The sequence below is a fragment of the Scophthalmus maximus genome, chromosome 2, assembly GCF_022379125.1.
Source record: "Scophthalmus maximus strain ysfricsl-2021 chromosome 2, ASM2237912v1, whole genome shotgun sequence".
NCBI lineage: Eukaryota > Metazoa > Chordata > Actinopteri > Pleuronectiformes > Scophthalmidae > Scophthalmus > Scophthalmus maximus.
In genome coordinates this window covers 1,241,235-1,261,751 of record NC_061516.1, presented here as the reverse complement: position 1 = coordinate 1,261,751, position 20,517 = coordinate 1,241,235, and the positions used below count along the sequence as shown (strand labels likewise).

Here is a 20,517-nt window from a genome sequence, read left to right as displayed (position 1 = left end):
GATGAATAAATAAATAGAATTATTTAAATTATGAAAATAAAATGGCTTACCAAGTTAAGTTTGATTTCATTGTTGAAAAGTAAATGTGGAGTTGTTGACTAACAAGTCCTCAACACCAAACCTGGAATAAAGTTAGTTGGCCAAGTCAAGCCTTTTTTGAGAGTTTACAATGCAATATTTAAATAATCACAATAATAATTTATTTTGAACTGAATTATCCAAGGTTGATCAATGTATTAGGCTTAACTGTAATAACATTAGTCCACTTAAAATTCATTTGGCATTGTATGACTCTAACATGTATGAAAACGTGCTTTGTAAATACACATGAATTCGTTTTGGTTAAAGTTTGTGTAATAGTAACATCTTGGTCTGGATTGGTTTAACCCAGGTTAATACTGTATTTAACACGCAGGGTTTGGTAAAACGAGCTCAGGCTGAACAATTCATATTAGTAGAGGCTACACGTACACAAGTTTTGTGTTGCATTTCATTCAGTGAAGTTTAAAAAGCACACAGAACCACCAGGTGGATTTAATCCCTGTATTATTTATTGAAAACCCAGCAGTCGTCATTGACATGTGTTGTTTCTGTACAGGCAGGGGAAGTAAGGAAATGCCGTAAATTACATTAGCTGTCATTCTGTTGACAGAAAATGACAAAAAGATAAAATACAAAGAAAAGAAAAAACTATTGCTACAGAATGACACCCTTCATCGTTTTCTCCTTTTTTTCTTTTTAACACTTATTTTTAAAAATGTGACGCAGATGAAAAGCTTTGAGGAAGAAGAAGAAGAAGAGTGTGTGACAGCAGTTCCGAGGCAGATGAAAAAAAAATTTAAATGAAAGACAGGTTTGGGTGCGTCTTTTAAAACAGCCATGTTGGTCTGTTTTCTCCTCTACCAAGTGTGAGACAATAACTGACAATCATCGTTGTCATTCTGTCTCTTCTTGCCTTCGTCCTTCTTCATCGCTTCTTTGGAGCTTGGGCTGTACGGGGTGGAGTGACAGGCCTTCCCGAGTTCATCCCTCCATACTGATACTTGGCTTTCTTCTCAGATGGCTTCAGGATCTAAGAAAAGGCAGGGGGAACTTTAACTTTTAAATTATTCTTTGTGTACAGTAAAATATCTCACAGCCTCCATCCGAGGAACTTGTATTTGACTTAAATTAAAATGAATGCTTCTTCGATGTGAGATGTTTATGTTCCTGTTTATCTGCTTTGTACTTTCTACTCAGTACTTTGTGAGGACCTCATACCTGGAAGGAGCACATCAGAGTTTCGTCCACGCTCATCATGCCGCCGGCGTTGTCGAACTCTCCGCAGTAGTTCGGCGCCGAGAACAGAGTCACCAGCTGCCGCTTGGCAAAGAACTCATATCCATCCTCCACCACCTGGGGGCGCCAGACACACAGGATCTGAACTGGGTTTTTCAGCAGTGATGCACCTCATTTAAACACAGTCCGATCACTCTGTTAAAACCACAACTAGATTCCTTGATAGACAGTTCTTGTAGTTTTCTACATATTTATATTGTTGGATACTGTGCGTGTGTGTGTGTGTGTGTGTGTGTGTGTGTGCGTGCGTGCGTGCGTGCGTGCGTGCGTGCGTGCGTGCGTGCGTGAACCTGGTGGGCTCTGCAGATGAGGTCCAGGTCATGACGGTTCAGGAACTTGCTGACCACATCAGCTCCAAAGGTGAAGGACACGCCACGGTCGTTCTCTCCCCAGCCCTGAACGTCCTTGTCTGGGTCCGACCACAGCAGATCGCACAGAAGGCCTGGAGGGGGAGAATACACAATTCTAACTGCATTATTCAGAGGAGTCAGTGGCAGGAAAATAAGACACGATTCATCTCCATGTTTTGACACCCAAATCTGGATCAACGCATTGAAATTCTCTGTTCTTTCCTGCAAATCCACCTGGTCTCCAAACTACCAGAAGGTGCCTTTCCATCAGGTTTTGCAACAGTAAGGCTTCCTTTTGTGTGCCGCGCACGCACGCACGCACGCACGCACGCACGCACGCACGCACGCACGCACTGAGTCTCCCTGAAAGACCATAACAGGATCTGAGGGACAGTGGTTGCCAGCGTCTGAACACTGGCTGCCTTATAAGGACAAGAGCAACCAACTTTAGAGAAGATGGGAAAGACAGAGATCTGCTGCTTCACCTCCACTGGTTTTACCACCACTTACAAAAGAGATATATATATATGGTTCTGTGCACAAAGTTCACAGACTCAACATCATACAACTGGACTGGACCTCCTGGCTGCTTTTTATTTATATATTAAATATACCTAAAAAGAATCCTGGATCGCATACATTAGCAATATCAACTAGAGCTGACATTATTAATTCTATATAACAACACTTTTTTCCAAATAATTATTATAATTCCACTGTAAATTAATCTCTTGACTATTTTGGGGAAATTCATAACTTGTTAGGAAAAGGAAAACATGACAAAACCTTTACTTAGACTCACACCTTTACAACTCAGTTGTGATGATAAATGCTTTTCTTTGTTGCATGGCAGTAAACTGAGTCTTTGGATTGTTGATTGACTATTGCTAAGAAAAAAACAAGGGATTCGAGGACATCAGCTTGGACGTTGACAAAATGGGCAAATTAAAAAAATGTTTTCGGCCATTTTCAGTTCATTTTAAACATTCAATATGCTTTTGAGTAATTTAATCTAGAAACATGCATCACATTTTATAAGCAAGTGTAAAATCTGGATCTGAAAACTGACCAGTTAATGTAGTGGAATAGAGGTTTAACACAGCATTCAATGGAAATGCTTAAGTTAAGTATTTCAACATTGTAAATAAGTGACTTTTCCCCTTCTTATAGTGCAGCTGTGATTAAAACAACAAAAAAAGTCATCATTGCACATATACAGACAGAGACATGAGATACATCTGGCCTGCTGTGTGTGTGTGTGTCTTTGTTGACCCACCTGTGTCAGGCACATCTGTGGGCCTCATGATGCGTCTGATCTGCTCCATAGATTGCAGGTCAGGAGAGAGACCTGTGGGCAACACAGACACGAGACAAAACCATTACGCTCTGTAAATATCATCATCATCATCATCATCATCATCATCACATCTCATCTCCCTACCCACCACCTCATGCCTGTGAAGGTATTAACCTACAGTATATAAGTATGGACAAAGTGTATCTGACCCATTTTACCTCATGTCAGATTAATCAAAAAGGGACAACGGCTAACGTCATCTTTCATACTGCAGATCAGAGCGATGACAGGAAGGAAGAGCACTGAGCTTTGACACACATTTCTACAGTGCGCAACAAAGACAAGCACAAACACCATAGACTTCCCTTACAGAAACATGAGCGATCTGTTTGACGTGACTACCTCCGTGACAGCAGAAGATCTTCTCGTCCACTATGGCAGCGATGGGCAGGCAGTTGAAGCAGTCAGTGAAAGTCTTCCACAACTTGATGTTGAATCTGCGTTTACCTGTGAGACCAACAAGGCAGTGAGTCAGGAGGCCCTCGGGGGTTCTACTCTGAAAAGGTGTCCGGGTACCAAACCACTGGTTTTATGTGAATTCCTTATTAACCTGATCCATCACATCAGTCCTGTCTCAGCCTCTGTTCACCGGTCACCAGTTTGAGAATAGATTTTACTGATCATCTATAAAGCACTTAATACTCCCCCCCAAGGATTACAGCTCCCCTGTGAGTCAGAGCGGAGCCACAGATCCTCCTAAATGGATCGGCTGGCTCTTCCTGAGGCGACTGGGCTTTTACTGTCGAGGCTCCTCAGCTCTGGGACTTCCTGCACGATTTAAAACATATCTTCTCAAAACACCATTCTATTAACAACATTCCTTGTTTGTTTTCTTTTTATTGTTTTAATGCTGTATTTTAATTTTAAGTTTCTACGCATGTCTTATTTGTTTCAGGCCTGAAAGGTTTGAATCCTGTTTCAACAATCTAAAGGGCCGTGTAAGTGATTTTAAAAGTGCTGACTTAAGTTTTGTATTATTGTTATTATCTTTTTAATGCCAATTGACTTTTGTACAACATATGTAGGAACTGCACCATTTTGGAAAAAAATAACTCTTGAAACTTTAATTTGCTTAACTCGTTATAATTTTTGTTTCTTTCAAAAATCCCAAATTATTGTTTTGAATCAGGGTCTCTGTTACTATTTTAATACTTTTTACTATTAATATTTACGGTATCTCCAGTCAAGCTTAAGGGAGAAAGAAAAGCACTTTCCTCCTTTGTTCAGCCCGTTTCTCTCCATACATGTGTAATAGAACTCGCTCCGCCACAAAGGAAATCGAGGGAGTAAGTGAAAAATTTGAACGCAACTCAATTCCTGTCTCGCTACGTGAGAGCGGAGAACTCACACTCGTCGTAGAAGCCGTAGATGCGGTTGATGGAGGCACACTCATGGTTGCCCCTGAGCAGGAAGAAGTTCTCGGGGTATTTGATCTTGTAGGCCAGCAGCAGGCAGATGGTCTCCAGAGACTGCTTCCCTCTGTCCACGTAGTCGCCCAGGAACAGGTAGTTGGCCTCTGGGGGGAAGCCGCCATACTCGAAGAGCCTGAGCAGGTCTGTGTACTGTCCATGGATGTCACCTGGAATGGAGGGAGGAGCAGCAGTGATGAGTTTGAGGGAGGACAACAAGACCGACTACAGGAAGCAGGACAGGGTCACACAAGGAGGTTTCTGACCACAGATTTTGAGCGGAGCCTCCAGCTCCAGGAGGATTGGCTGACTGAGGAAGATCTCCCGGGACTTGATGCAGAGGCCACGAACCTCAGCCTCCGTCATCTGGACAATCTTCCCTGGACGACATCCTCGCACTGGTGGAGGGAAAGGAAAGGTGGAGGTAAGTATTAAAGCATAACTTTGTGACAGTGTGTGTGTTTGGAGTTTCCTCAGTGTCCCCTTTTCCCCAGATTTTTATTTATTTAATTTCTTCAAAAATATGCCTCTGTTGATCGGTCATCACTGTAAACATCACCTCCCACTGGGCGACTTTTTAATTTACTCAATCTAAATATGGGAGGCAGCATTTAGTCAACAGACAGATGATGGAAATGGGCTGTGTCGGCATTGTTGATGTTCCCCGGAGTGTTTTTCGAGACACTTTCTGTTGCGTAACAGAGAGGGGAAAATGACAAGGGAGGGTGGGTGTGGGAGTCCAACTCACTGACTGTGAAATGTACATGACTTGTAATAAAGTCAACACAGCAGGTCAATTACAGAGAAGTGTTCCTTGAAGGTGATTTATGATTCTTTGGTCAGGTTGGTGTATAAACTCAATCCCTGGTTCAAACAGTACATTACTTCTGCTGCTATTCAAGAGAAACACACAAGATAACTTTAACCTGTCTTTTCAGATTTACAGTATTTTACAGACATCTAAGGTTTTGACACTGCTACAGTTCCTGTACCACATCTGAAACAATATTCTTCTTCAATACTTTTTTAGACGGAAACAAAATTTGTTTACTTTAACCATGTTAACAAATGTATACAAATATACAGTCTAAAACCAGCAGAAACAAAACAAACACAAAAATCGATTGGCAGTAAAGTAACAATTTTATCGACAAAGATTATAATAATAGATTACAGAAAAAAATTATTATAAAAACACTTCTTAGATGCAAAGGTTTGCTTCTTTTATTTGTTTGGGCCATGAATTTAAGTTCATGTTCAGTATTGTTTTGGACATTTGGTTGGAGTTAATGAAAATACTGAATGGCATACTAAAGCATTTTATTGCGGGAAGCTGTATCCAATATATGTTCACTGTGCACTGTCATGACTGTAGTGTAAAAGCAAGGTAGGGGAAGATTAGTAAATTATACATTAGCAGTTACAGGACGAACCACAAGCAAAATGTGTACTGAAAGGGAAAAAAAGGGAATCAAAAGCATTGGTTTTGTTGACTATACACCTTGCCAAATACATAATTTATGAATAAAAATCCTGTCAGTCAGGCAATAAGCAGCCTCAGGAAATCTCTCATTTTCATAATGTTGCTTTGGAAACACACAAGTATGGCTACTGTCAACAGCTCGCACATTGGACCTAGAGCCGACGGCAACCACGTACAAAGACTGTACTTCTGCAATTTCAACTTTCCCTGCAGTATTCCCACGTTTTCCCACTGCCCTATATTTTTTTTGGATGCATGAGGCTTCCTCTTTCCCCTCCTGCTTGGTAGAGCACAGAAGAGGCCCACAGCTGACTGAGCCCGCTGCTGTCAAAAGACACCAAGGCAACATTATGGAAATCCCAGCAGGCGTCAACGCCTATATAGGTAATAGGTATATCAGACGGACGTGGTCGGAGAGGAGCTACAAGCTCCACAACCACACAAGTTTGTTTTTAAAACGGGATGTGAAATAAAGAATGTAAAAGTCTTTGTAACTCTCAGCCTTGAAGGTAATTCAGTTTCAAAGGACAAGAGTGCGTGTGTGTTTGTGTGTGCACAACGTGACCCTGATATTTCTGCCTACCGATAAACACTCAAACGCTCTGTCCGCCTCCTCCACCGTGACCGAACGCAACCAGCGATCGCACACGCCCCATCTGGAGGGCGACACTGGGGCTATGGTTAGACTTTCCAACTGTAGAATTTCACAGGTCAACATAAAAACATACAGAAACACAGCGGGTTCCAGATCACGCGGAGAATTTGTGACATTTTTAATGGTGCAAAAGTCAGAGCCTGAAAATGCTGCCGTGTTTTAGAAACACAAACATGTTTGGTCGCTCTGTATGCAGAACACATCCCTCAGAGAGCACAAGCAAGGAGTGCACACATGCACACACACAGGAGGATCCCCTTTCATTATATGGTTATAGCCGAGCCAGGACCGATCCAGTGATCTTGACTTCAGATCATACCGCTATGGGCTTGAGGGGAGGTTTCCCAGCCTCCTTTTCTCCATCACCACTGACTGCACTGCGGATCCCTCAGTGAGGGGAAGGAGAGGGCATAAAGAGATACAGGGAAATAAATGGATACAGAGATGGACTGTAAATGGACTGTATTTATATCACGCTTTTCTAGTCATATAGGCCACTCACAGCACAGGAAAGTCACATTCACCCATTCACACACTTCTGCCACATTCATACACATTCATACACTGTCCTGTGAGATGCTGCTGTATCCGGGGGGGATGCATACTAACATGTACTGCATCTGACAGCAGTGACAGAAACCCGGAAACACAATACTTCCAAGATTAACTATCTGCATTTATTAAAATACCCTAAAATGCTCCCAATTCCCCAAAATTAAACAGCAAGGAAGACAATTGAGGTTCTGGAGGTGCCGTCTGCCATTTTAACAAACTCAGGAAATATCTGTATGGTAAGCTACAAGCAAGTTTTCATTTAGTAGGTCAGTTCTAATGTGTAATGATACATGCTGATCATTTCACGTTCTGATCATTTTGTCTCACCATTCAAAAACAGAACACACAAACAAACTCAACAGGTGTGACAGCAGCAGGTAAGTGATGCACCTTTTGGCTAAATGTTTTGGTTGTTATGAGGAATATCGCTCAGACTGTGGCTCTGAAGGAGCTCAGTCACATCTGAGAAAATGTGACAAAGTTACAAACAGGTGTGCCACCTGTTGGAAATCTACGATTAGTTGACTACTGAAAGTAAATGTTGCGTTGCGGTTCTAAAATTGATCAGATACTTGGAGAGATACTCTTGTTTGCAGACCGGCAAGACCAACACTGTGGGCTGAGGTCAACCTGTAAATGACAGTGAACACTAAAAAGACTCACACCATGACAGATGATCCACGCAGACACAGTGTTTGTCAGTGGCAGCAGTGACAATAAACGGCTGCTGAGTGACACGTCATGACAACCTCGTCTGAACCGGGAGGGAAATTGATGTTCCAGCAACTCCTTCTTACGCACAGTCCAAAAATAAATATTTTTGTCCCGGTCCATCTCCCCTAATTTAGTCAGGTATAAGTTAGCCAGTCTCGCTGGGCTTAGTTTTGGTCACGCTCTGACCTCTCCAAATTGAATGCTATTTCCTTGCTCTGGGTTAATAATGCAAAGATGACAGCTGCCTCTCTCTTTCTTACCCTTCCCAGGGTCCTCTTCGCATTCCAGACAGCTCACAGAGCCTTCACACGGTCACAGCTCTGGCTGTACTGGGCTTCAGTGCAGCCTGGGATACTCTCTGGTAAGGGCGTCTGCAAATTCCGTCAAAATCCAACACGGTTTAAAATATTTCTGTTCTGGGTTAAACCATGTCTTTTGCACTGTGACCAACATGATACTTAACTAGGAACGCAAGCACATGGAAACAACATTATGTTCACAAATCTACAGTTGGGCCTTTTGGACTGTTTTAGGCCTTGTATTCAAAAGGGCAGTAAGCGATTTTGGAGAAAGCCCATCTCTCGCTTTGTTATTGTTGATGACTGCACTGGCCAGGCCGGGAACCCACAGCCTTTGGTGTGTGAGACAATTGCGCTAACCAAAAGGCCAAAACCCCTGGGTCGTTATCTAGCAGCACATCTCTAAACGTGGCAGAGAGTGATGTTAACAAACAGTGTTGTGTAGTGCAGACCGCATCATGTTTTTGTTTTCGCTTTACAGAACTAGGGCTGGAATCGAAAAAACAGAATGACAGCTAACGGGCCGTGGGGAAATATTCACAGATTTTTACAAAAAGTGTATTGTTTAAAATCGCCTACTGCCTATTTAAGTAGTTTTCTTCACCTGTTTTTCTTCTATGTATGCGTCTGTAGACAACTACAATACTGTAGTCGATACAAAAAGTGCCAGGAATTCGGCCGAATTATTCTTTCTTTTTGCCCTAATATTTATTTTGTCCTTTGATTGATTGAACATGTTTTATAAAACATATGAAAACTATGACAATTGATCAGTCCATGGAAGAGAGTGGAGATGTTTTGTCCCAACAACTGCTATAATGCAAATAATATATTGCTTTTCAGTGTTTACCCTAGGTCCCCTTTTTGTTGTTGTTGATGATGATTTTGTTTGTTTTTTGAGGGGGGGGGGATTTTCTTCCTTCTTTCTCTCTGTGGTTGTTCTGTGTTTCCCATAGAATTTTGAGAGACTATGGGGGGTGGACATCAGACCCCATAGTCCCCCCGAAAGAAAATTTTGAACATTTTAAATCCATCAATCTGGTGAATTTTGATAGCGATTTTGCGATTACAATTAGTGTGTGCGCACACACACACACTGACAGAGAGCGAGATGTGTTGAAGAGGAGAAGGGGAGAGAGCTCTCTCTCCGTGAGCAGTCTGTCTCTTTAACAAGGGAATAGTCGTGGTGTTCGTCACCTCATGGTGCCACGTAAGACATTTTCATACGGAGTAACAGTCTCAAACAACTCTTGTGTGGTTCTGTGTTCATCACTACTGTCACTGACTTGTTGGCCTTACACTCGTCATGTAGCCGCTGTGCCAAGCGCTGATACAGGTTGGTGGTGTTGCCCCGTGAAGTAGCAACGGTAGCACGACATGTTCTGCACAACACCTGACGCTGCGCAGCATCGTCCTTTTTAAAACCGACGTGCTGTTCCTCTTCGAGACTAAAGTCACCGCTGTATCAGTTTCCGACTGTTCTGTCGACCTTGAGGCCATTGCGCAGCAGGTTAGTGCAGCGTGACTGATGCTTGTTCTTGGAACCGAGTGCTCCACTCGCTCGCGTATCACGTGACCCGTGTAAGTCCCTTGCGGTTAGAAAATCGCGTTTTATCATATTGCTGTATTATCGCAAATGCAATTAATCGTTCAGCCCTAGAAGGTCGCGGGTGGGACTTTGATGGTTGCCTCGCTGCTGTTTTCAAAATTGCCTACCCTGCCTTTAAATGAAACGACCTGATTATCTAAATAGGTGCTGATTTTCTCTAAATTGATTAATCGTTTCAGCTCTTGAGAGCTCCAGTAAAACATGCACTGAAGACTGGACATTGTCCTGAACTTCTCCGGAGGGGCTGTATGTGAAGAATGCAAATGTTGTTCCAGACATTCTCTTTTCCAAGTGAACCCATGTGAGAACACAGCAGGAGAATCTCCGGAGGATTTACAGCGAGTGAGTGGGCATGTTGATAACTGAAAAACACTGCTTTCCGAAGCGGAGTTATCATTATGCCCCGCCGCCTTCTGCTCTACACAGGAGCAACGGAATGATCTGGAGATTATCATGACGTGTCTGACTCAACTTATCAAAAATAACCACAGAAATCAAATCAATCCTTAACAGCTCTAACTGAAATATAAACGGAGAGAGTCTGTTAACCTGCCCTCTACCTACAGAGCCTGTTATTATGTGCTACTTCCCAACACGTCTCTCCAACCTTTGTCACACTGCTTGATCTGGGTAGGTAAGAATGAGCCACTGTTGCCTGGATTTAAATTCCAGCTGCCAGACACCGACTTCTTCATACACTAAATATCTGGGAGGATAACAGATTACTGCCCAACCCACCATTATGCTTGCATGTTGAACCACACCAGAGAGAGGTTATGGCATAAAGTACGACATGACACACCGCATTAAACTATGACTGAGTAAAGTTAGCTTCAAGACAAAACCAGCAACTAGCCTGCGTGACCAGTTTTGGAGTCGGTGTTTCGAGAAATTTGTCTTTGAGGAATTGTTTCATCATTGCGATTTCCCAGAACAAGCAGGAAAAAAGTAGGAGAATAAAGAGGCGTTAAAAAAAAAAGTCATCATCATTTCTTCTGCTTCGCTGATTGCAAACTCTTTGCTTTTGGTCAAGGAGGTCAACTACTTTTCCATTCATATAAACATTGTGGGGGAAAGAGAGAGAGAGAGAGAGAGAGAGAGAGAGAGAGAGATAAGTGCCTTACAGACAGGACAGATCACTGCTTGAAGGCTCAAAGGCATTACCATATATGGGCGCTTCTCCATGGAGGAAGGAGGAGGCAGTCGACTTCGTCAGGACAAAGAGGGAACGCTGGAAGGCTCTGTGTTGTCGTGTGTGAGACAGAACAAGATTAGCCAGGCACAGGCCACGGCTCCATCACTGAGCAAAAAGTCCACAACAATGTAATGGCTGTCAGCCGCATTGGCAAAGAGCTGCATAAGCCCATTCAGGGTTCCCACTCTTTTCTAGAGATCATTTTCCAAGACTTTTCTAGGACATTTTCAGGGAGGATCAAACTGGTATGACAGACAGGAATCGCGCCACATACTGTTTCTCATTGAGTTAAGTGTAGTTTCTTTACATTTTTTGCTACAACTGCCGGCTCTTCCCTTTTCTATAAACGTTTTGCGATAGGCATTACAATTTGACAGTAATGTGAAGTCCTATTTTTTCTTTGATTGCCAACTAACTTACTGTTGAACATGGTTAATGCAGTGTATTGTGAAGAGTTGTTACAAAATTTGATGCATCTAGGTGATACTACTAAAACTATATGCCAGGTACAACATTCAATGACCAAGGGGGGCTTGGCCACAGCCAGGGCCTCTGTCCCCATGAGTTTTTGGCCATGGGAAGAGCTTAAAAATGGAATAAGAATAATAACATCCATACAAAAACAATAGACCCTTGCACCTCCGGTGCAGGAGCCCTCCAGTAGATACCAGGGCCACTGGCGCACCTCCAGTGCTCTGGCCCTAATAATTAACCTGGATCCCTTATTATGAATCATATATTTAACCACTGCTGCCTTACACCAACAGGCCAATGCAAATAATGGCCTTGGCTAGTCTTTAGCCAAATGCAGCGTAATGGTTATCTATAATTAAAGACATAGAATGTAATAACAAACCCCACACTTACAAACCATAGAAGGGCGCATGTAATTCCCCTAAGTCACCCTCTGTTGACGCCTTTGTATGGTCAATGTTTCCCATATGATATTTGAAGTAGAAAATTTTCTACATTTTAAAGGTAAACCCATCAATCTGGTGAACTTTCAGATGGCCGTTTTAGTTACCTAGTAGTCACACACACGCACGCACGCACACGCACGCACGCACACACGGCGGCTCAGGATGTAGAGTTGTTCGTCCACCAAACCGAAGGTTGGCGGCTCTATCCCAGCTTTCGCCAGTCCACATGCTGTTGTGTCCTTGGGGAAGACACTTAAACCTAACTTTCCTCTGACTGCTTTTCCGACAATGTATAAATGTGTTGAATGTGACAGAAAATCGCGTGGTAAATAGCAGCGCTGTATGAATGTGTGTAAATGGGTGAAAGTGACTTTCCTGTAAAGTGCTTTGAGTGGTCTCTATTATTGTCTATCATCTGATATCATCTTTGTAGCTAACCTGTAAGTAAAAAGTTACTCATGTACATATTCAACAAATATTTGCCTTCATTTAGAGTCGTGCTTTCCTGATGGACGTGGGGCCAATATTCACATTTTCACTAATTTTAGCTCCGTTTTGGTCATCACCAGTTCCTCCGGAAAAAAACCCCATCTGGCTCTACAGCTGCTAAATACTTGAAAACAGATCTGAAAACAACCAAACAAAGCTGGAAACAAGTGTGAGTGGCGAGACTGGAAAAAGTCAAACCAAAACTACGAGCTGAAAGAAACAAAAATCTTTCTTAGTGCCAATTTAATATTTCTGACTTGAAATGGCAAGAAAAGAAAAAAAGAAGATATTTCATTTTTTGTAACTGCCAAGAAAGAATATTCAAAAAATCTAAATCCCATGAATTTTTCATCAGGTATGACATGCATGTTTTACTCACTGCTGCACCAATACAGATGCCTAGTCAGAACTTTTTTAGCTCTCTAACTCCATTCTGCATTCTTTCCAACTGGGCACGAGGCCAGCCCCCCCCCCCCCCCCCACACACACACTCCTCCATCTAACCCAGGAGCAATGGGAAAACAGTAACCCCCTCAGTAAACACCAAACACAGAGTCCTGGCGAGGAGAGTGGGAGCGAATCGTAAGGGGCCAAAATCCTGACTGAGATGGCATTTCTGTGCAAGCCCTGCATTTTCATAGGACGTTTTGTAGCCTTGAAGTGCTACGGGTGAATAGATGTCTTTGTGGGGCAAAAGAAAGGATTACATTGAGAGGAGAGTCTGAGGGAGAGATGCACAGGAGGCATGGCTATGGACACAGAATGAGGGAGAGATGGAGAGGAGAAGAAAAGGAGAGAAACTGAAGTTTGCGTGGAGGAGACGTTGGAGGGCAACTAGAGAGGGGGAGATGGCACGGACAGTTCTGTCTGAAAGTCTGGCCGGACAGCTGAAAAGCCAGCGCTGTGCCATGTGTGGTGCCAGGGAGTTAACACTCACCACGGCACACAGGCTTGACCATTGTTGTATGCACAACAGAGTGCCACACAATACAGCAGCAGCCCTCCAAGTCCGACGAAAACAAGTACGGTGGCACGGATAGAAATGTGCTAGAGAAGAACAAAGGCCTAATGGTGCATTATGAACTAAATGCTGTGTATTATACAGTCCATACTTGTTTACCTCAAAGTCTCTCTCTCTCAAATGATTAACATTACAAAACTCCCAAATCAAAGTGAGATAATGCAGTTTTTTGAAAGAAGAAATTCAAAGGTGAATTCATAAGCAATACATTACAAGCTTAATTTACTGCTACAGCCTTACTTGGTTTGGTATGACCAGAGACTTCAGTTGGCAAAATGTAGGTAGACACTGCTGTGTAAAACAGACATAATTCATGCTAGGCCTGTCACAATAACTACTTTTTGACATGGCACGATATATTGTCCTAAAAATTATTGTGATAAACAATGTTATCATCATTTTAAGACCTTTCTTTGATACTGAATCATGTGAGCTTGCAGTATAAGCCAATTGGTCATTGAGCATGCAAGATTTGTGTTGCTGCTAAGAATATTGTTATCCAAATTTTGGACTTGCGTTTATGCCCAGACAAAACAAGCTATTTGAACACATTGTGCCTTTCCAAAAATACAAAGAAATCAATATTTTCTGACATTTCATAGTTCAAAGTAATTGATTAATCGTACGAGTCCAACAAGAACAGATGAGAGGATAGAAGCAGCAAGACTTGCTGAACTGTTGTTAACATTCATTCTTATGTCAACAAACATGTATGTAGACACTATTATTGAGGTCAATAAAAATGGTTGAGTTCATATTCATGTATCGTACAATAAGCCAATAACGTAGTTATCGTGACAGGCCTACCGCTGTTATTACACTTTTTTAGTAGTGTAGTTTTAGTTAGGGATGCACCACTTTTTTCAGCTCAGATACTGATACCAAGTACCGATCTGATACCAGTGTTAAATCAATAAACTGTATGCCCCACTGTGTGGAACAGACTGGAGTAATTCCTTTGCACAAACAGCATCTGGATTTACTTAAGTATTAATTATTTGGTAAAACTAAATGTAACAAATTAACAAATATAAATTTACTGAATCATTTATTAAATAATGCTTCAACTGCAACTTGAACTAAATATTCCTAACAGACATCAAAAAATCTTTGTAAACATTTTGTCCAAATCCAATATAAAATAAAGCTTCTGAAGCTGAGAATTGAAAATTCCAACATGTAGCATCTTAAACTGAGAAATATAAAAGCTAAATCGCAAGCAAACAAGTTAAACATTCAGAATAAACAGGCATCTAAATTCTAAGTGGGCATGACGACAGGGCTCCAGACAAAAATAAATATCTAGGTGCCATTGGCTTCTAAACCCAAAGTATTTAGGAGCCAAGACAAAATATATCGATGTCAGAGTACGATGTCTACTGTCTCCCTTACGTTTTCTTACCCCTCTGTACTGTCTGCCTTTGTCTGCCCTGCATGCCATAGTGTGCATAATGTATTCTTTTCACACTATGTGCCATGTCCAATATGCTTCAATCTTGTTACGCAGCCTGGACGGCTCTTAAACAGACAAATGCTCTTTGGGAAATTTTATGCACTTGTACTGGGTTGGTCCATACACCAAAAATTACAAAACGGATGCAAAATGCAACTTTCCGTGCCAGCTTAGTTTCCACCCTCACTGGCTGAAGTGTGGGGCTCTGGTGCCGATTGTGCCACATACTGCCTATAGGACACCTGTGTTGGCCGGCGGGACAGAGGGCCTGTTGTTGCTAAAGCCCCAGGCCAAAGTGAGCTTAGCACAGGCACATTTGGGCCTGCAATAGCTGCTCTGCTGGATCACAGGTACAGTACAGCACTAGTAAAAAAACTACCGAGGAGTCGGGAGAGGGGGGATGTCAACAAACAAACAGAAAAAAATGAGGTTGGTAAAGAACAAACTGTGTGCAGAGAAGGGAAAGTGCAGTGTTGCTGAGGCCTGCTGCTGCCGTCCACTGTGTTGAGACAGACAATTGACAAATTTTTCTATGAGTACTGTGAAATATGCGACGTCAGCTCAAACGTGCTGTATCCGATGCGCTGATTTTGCTGTGAAATCTGAAACATGCTCCTTGGAGTCGCATCATTGATTTCCCACTGTGCTATGCAGTTATTGTGTGTGGTGTGGCTTTGATAGTATCGATTCGATTTCCCCCCCACTGCAGTGATATGACATCACGCCCTGTCAATTAAAACACCTAGCTGCCCAAGTGCAATTTTCAATCAACTACGCACACTGGGTGAATACCTTTGCAATTACATTGACCACCAGTGGGGTTATAACAATCACATCCTCCCATGCAATGAAGACAACTAGGGCTGCAACTAACAACTGTTTTCATTTTCGATTCTTGTTGATTATTCTCTTGATTAATCGATTAGTTGTTTGGTCCATATAATGTCATAAAATGGTGAAAAAATGTTGATTGTGTTTCCCAAACCCCGAGATGATGTTTTGTTTTGTCCACATGGCAAAGATATGTAGTTTACTGTCACAGAGGAGCAAAGAAACCAGAAAATATTCATATTTAAGATAAAACCAATTAATCGCTTATCTAAATAGTTGCAGATTCATTTAGTAGTCAATTACGAATCAATTAATGATTACCTTTTGCAGCTCCAAAGACAACAATACGCTGAATCCCAGAATAGAGCCGTCATATTCCATATAACCGATCAATGCTGTAACTGCCCCAAAGTGGCAAACTATTGTATATTAGCGTCCAGTGGAGCAGAGTTTCTAGGCTACAAAGTGTAGCTGACAACAACAAGTTGTACATGATTGAGGCTGAATGTGCAAGCTCAGACTGTACATCCCGACAGATACAAATGCCCTTTTTAATCGAGCAGACAGATGGGTACTCCAAAATTCAAACACCATTTTGTTAATCACCTGATAACAGTGACTCACAACATTGGTCACAAGACAGCGAATGACGAGTTGTTGTATTCTTAGTGACAGATGATACCAGAGAGGCCACTGAGGAGGCTTCAGTGATTGTAAATGGTGTTGTCAGTCAATCAGGTTTGGCCTGTTGGCTAGACAACACCTCTCAACCCCTTCAACCAGCAACTGCTGAAGGAAATGTGCATAGAATGTGCAGTATGTGGGTCAGTCCACAGACTGAGGCCTTTCCTCTACATTATTGGTTTTCATTCATTAGTTCTCACATTTCCGGTAACACCCAAAAACACTAGTCATGAGTTGTGGAAATGATGGAAGATATACCATTGTTTGTTTGCAATCCAAAATGTGCCAGTGCTAAAATGTCAGTAAGGACAAGCAATGGCAAGGCAGAGCTACTGTTACCTGTGTAACCAATAAACAAACAGCAATTAGCTTCTGAGTGCGAGCCATGCAAATTTAATTTCAAATGTGTTGGATATTTGCTATTTCAATTTGCTAAATGAACACCATGATGTATTGAAGAAGACTTGAAACTAGCAATTGAACCATAAACTCCTCAGGAAAACATTTACTGATGTTATCAATCAAGTGAGACGTGGAGTCATTTTCTCAGACTTCTATAGACAAATAAATCATTTTTCAACCAGGGAGTCGACCTCTGCTGGCGATTAAAGACAATACCGGCTTCAGGCACTTGCTCATTGGTCTTTGCTTTTATTTTTTGTTATTATTTGATAAAACTTAACAGATAAGCAAAAACATACCAAAATACAAGAAGAAAAACACAACAGAACAACCAAGCCGAAAGTCTACTGTATAACAGTATTTCCCTTCCTATGTGACGCTGAGTGCGTCACATAAAGGATAAGTTCATTTCTGCCAGGGACAGCTGTGCCTGCTGACATTTACTGGTGTGGGTGTATGTGTGTGTGTTCGTGGGTGCATGTGTTTTATCAAGGTTTCATTGGTAAGGAAAAGCCTGAGAGGGGGTTATTGTGTTACCCAAAGGTCAAGTCCTTAAATAAAAACGCAGCCCCTACGAAAACAAACTGACACCCCATGGGACGGTGTGTGCATTTGGGCTTCTGCATGGGAATGGTCTGGATATGTCTGCATGTTTTGTGACTAATATCGCTTTGCCTTGTTGTTCAACATTCATCAGTCCTCTCTGGCCACCTGAGATGACACAAACGTTCATCCTCACACATAAACCCTCATGTTGTCGTTACTCTGGGTCTGCATGCAAACTTTTGTTTTCTATCCTGGCTGCCGAATAGGGCTGCGTGCTGAACTGCAAAACACTTCGGTTCAATATGTGGCCACATCGCATTTTGTAACAAAATCTGTCGGTGTAGGTTTCCTTCAGGATTGTTCAGCCAGTTTTATGGCAACAAAGACGGGCACAGGATGGGTAAATATTCAGTAGAAAATTAAGGGAACATAATGGCTCTGATGTTTTGGTGTTGTTCTTAAAACTTGTGTTTAACATTGTAAAACTAGGAATGTGAAACCAATCATCAAAGTCTGAATACATTTTCCCAGTTGCGAACTGCATTAAGTTCTCATGCTAAGCTATTGGAGTCCGCCTGCAGAAATAACATCAGCGTTGGCTCCGCACTCCGTTCTGGTAATTTCCCACCCCCAAAAAATGAGCCTGTGTAGGGATCCCTTATTTAGCACTGCTAAGAAAGTCATCCACTGCGGGCCAACACAAACAGTGTCGGAGGAGCGACGACAATGCTTTCTTCGAAAGTACAGAGGTTACTTTTGTGCAGTGCCGACAGTCTCACACTAAAGACATTAGAACAAAGCAAACAAAATATGATCAATGTATGCCGAGTAGATAGAAATATATTATTATATTAACTGGGACAACTTCTTATTTTATAAATGTACAACATCGTACGACAGCCATTTTTTTTCGTTCAAAACAATCAAGATCAGGAGACCAGCAGTTGGAAACTTTCAGTATGGTTTGTTTGTTTGATTATGGCTGTGAAGACCTGGGTAAGGCTAAAAAAGGTTACTTAATTTATAGCAATAGTTAGATGGTAGAAAGTCTGAAGGTTTAATATATATATATATACATATATATATATATATATCATCAAGGCCAGTGGCTTGTGTATACAGGACCATTCAGCAATATTAGCATATAAACAGTGTGTGGCAGGTGTCAGAGAGGTGTCAGAACAGTGGCAAGTCTGTGGCATATAACCAAGGAATACAAACCAATCCATGCAGCTTATCGTTATATTAGGGAATTATTCTCCACCACGTAGGCAAGTAATTATGTGAATGAAATCGGCTGAGAAATGTAAACGTCATAGTGATTTGTATCAACAACAACAAAAAACGGCAGCTCTCCTGTTTACTTGTCGCCATGAAAACCGACTTACGGCAGCGGACCTGTCGTAAAAACAAACCACGCACACTTACCTCCTATGGGTATTCCAAGGAAATTTGGCCCCGCCCTAGTTGACGGAGGATCGGGGCAGCGTTTCTCAACTGCCGGCAGATTGCCACTGTGGTGCTTCCCAGTTCGGCAGCATGTCGACGTGTGCCGAACCAGTGCCGCTCGCTTGCCACTGTTCTGACATCTCTTTGGCACCTTCCACACGCGTGCCACTGGGCCCTGCTGTGTGAAGTACCTTCTCTGCTCGGCTGAGAAACCCCCTGAGCCAGATCTCCTTTGAAAAGCTTTTACTTATGGCTATAAAAAAATACATGGGCGATACTAGAACAACGGATTTAAGGTACAGACAACTGTGTTGAAATACCCGGCTTACTTTATTTACTAAAAACTGCACTTTGTTTTTTAGAGAAACTCAAACTTTTGGGACTACTCTGGTATGCCCACAAGCTACCGGCCATCATGGTTGTATTTTGTTGTAAAAAAAGGAAAACGTAAAGAAAAAGCTTGTGGGAACGTGGAGCAGAGTCGTTCGGTAAAAACAACCGAGCCGGTGTTTTAGTCAGCTGATTCCCACAGTAACGACATCGCTAATTATGCAACACAAGGGCTGTAACGTGAATCAAGACAGCCAAATCGATGTAGTTAAAGGGCTGGTCTGACGTTCCCTTCTTTACTTGAGCTGCCGGGGTACAAACAAGCCTCCAGCCACAACTTCGTCACCTCATCAGTGAACTCGCTTAATCCCTTCAAGAAAACATCAAAGTGCAATAGATATAATTAAGGGTAACTTAAACTAATAAGAAAACCGGAGACGTAGAGGCGGCGGCTGCCTAAAGGTGTGCCTGTTACTCGCATTACCGACAGACGCGTCTAGTCCTGTTCACTTCAACCGGGGCGACGAGAGGGAGTACGGCAGCCCCCTTTTTCTTGTCAACTTGCGTCGTAAAGAAACATTAATTGACCCTTCGACACCAACACCGCAAACAACAGAACAACGCCACAAAGAAACAGTCGCAAACTCACCCTCTAAAAGCCTGGAAATCAGCGAGTCCACGTCCAACTCCCCCTCCGCCATTTCTGTAACGACCAGCTCTGCCCTCCACAGTCTGGATCACCGCCTCGCCTCACCGCACCGCACCGAAACGCACCGCCAACCTCCTCCCATTCTCGGGCCTCCCATTTAGGACTTCTGTGCTGCCTTCAAATGCCGCTCGAATACACCAGCTTCTATCGCAGAGGCGGGAACATGGGCGGGAAGCAATGGTAGTCGTCGCAACCACCCCCACCGAAAGTTATACCCTGCATAGTTATACAAAGAATGACTCAATGTCCCCTTACTAAACAATTACTAGGGCTTATAACCAAATGCCACAATCTTTATCTGTCGTTATTATTTCTACCTTGTGTGCAGCTGCTTTCCATTGGTATCTAAAATCACTTTCACTGAGACACAATAATATATGCACTTAGCGTTTGAAAGTTAAAAACAGACCTACACCTGTAGGTATTAATTTAAACCGTGGGAGGACAACTTACTTCCCTGCAAACGGGGTGTAACATGGACACCTTAAAATAATGACATTATTGTATGCCAAATTCTGCCAGCTCATGTTCCCTATTAGTGGGTGAACAATCCAACGCTTGATGAATTCTGCTTCACAATGATAGGAAGAGCCGACATACAATGATTTGTGGGCAGAGCTGATCGTTGGCTTGAGAATGATCATGTGTGAGGACGTACATAGCTGTTTTTCAACTGTTAAATCAACCTGGATTACAGAAAACCGTGAAAAAAAATAACA

The 20,517-nt window shown here is 42.3% G+C and overlaps 1 protein-coding gene across 1 annotated transcript; it reads right to left on the bottom strand.

Moving 5' to 3' along the window:
- Positions 1-529: 529 nt before the first annotated feature.
- Positions 530-19,912, bottom strand: LOC118301616 (serine/threonine-protein phosphatase PP1-beta catalytic subunit). Its single transcript, XM_035627241.2, has 8 exons — positions 19,739-19,912; positions 4,721-4,852; positions 4,394-4,624; positions 3,388-3,492; positions 2,965-3,036; positions 1,629-1,780; positions 1,261-1,395; positions 530-1,072 (listed from the first exon to the last, which is right to left on the bottom strand). The coding sequence occupies exons 1-8, from the start codon at positions 19,788-19,790 to the stop codon at positions 968-970; spliced, it is 984 nt and encodes a 327-aa protein (XP_035483134.1). The 5' UTR covers positions 19,791-19,912; the 3' UTR covers positions 530-967.
- Between the last annotated feature and the right edge of the window lie 605 nt (positions 19,913-20,517).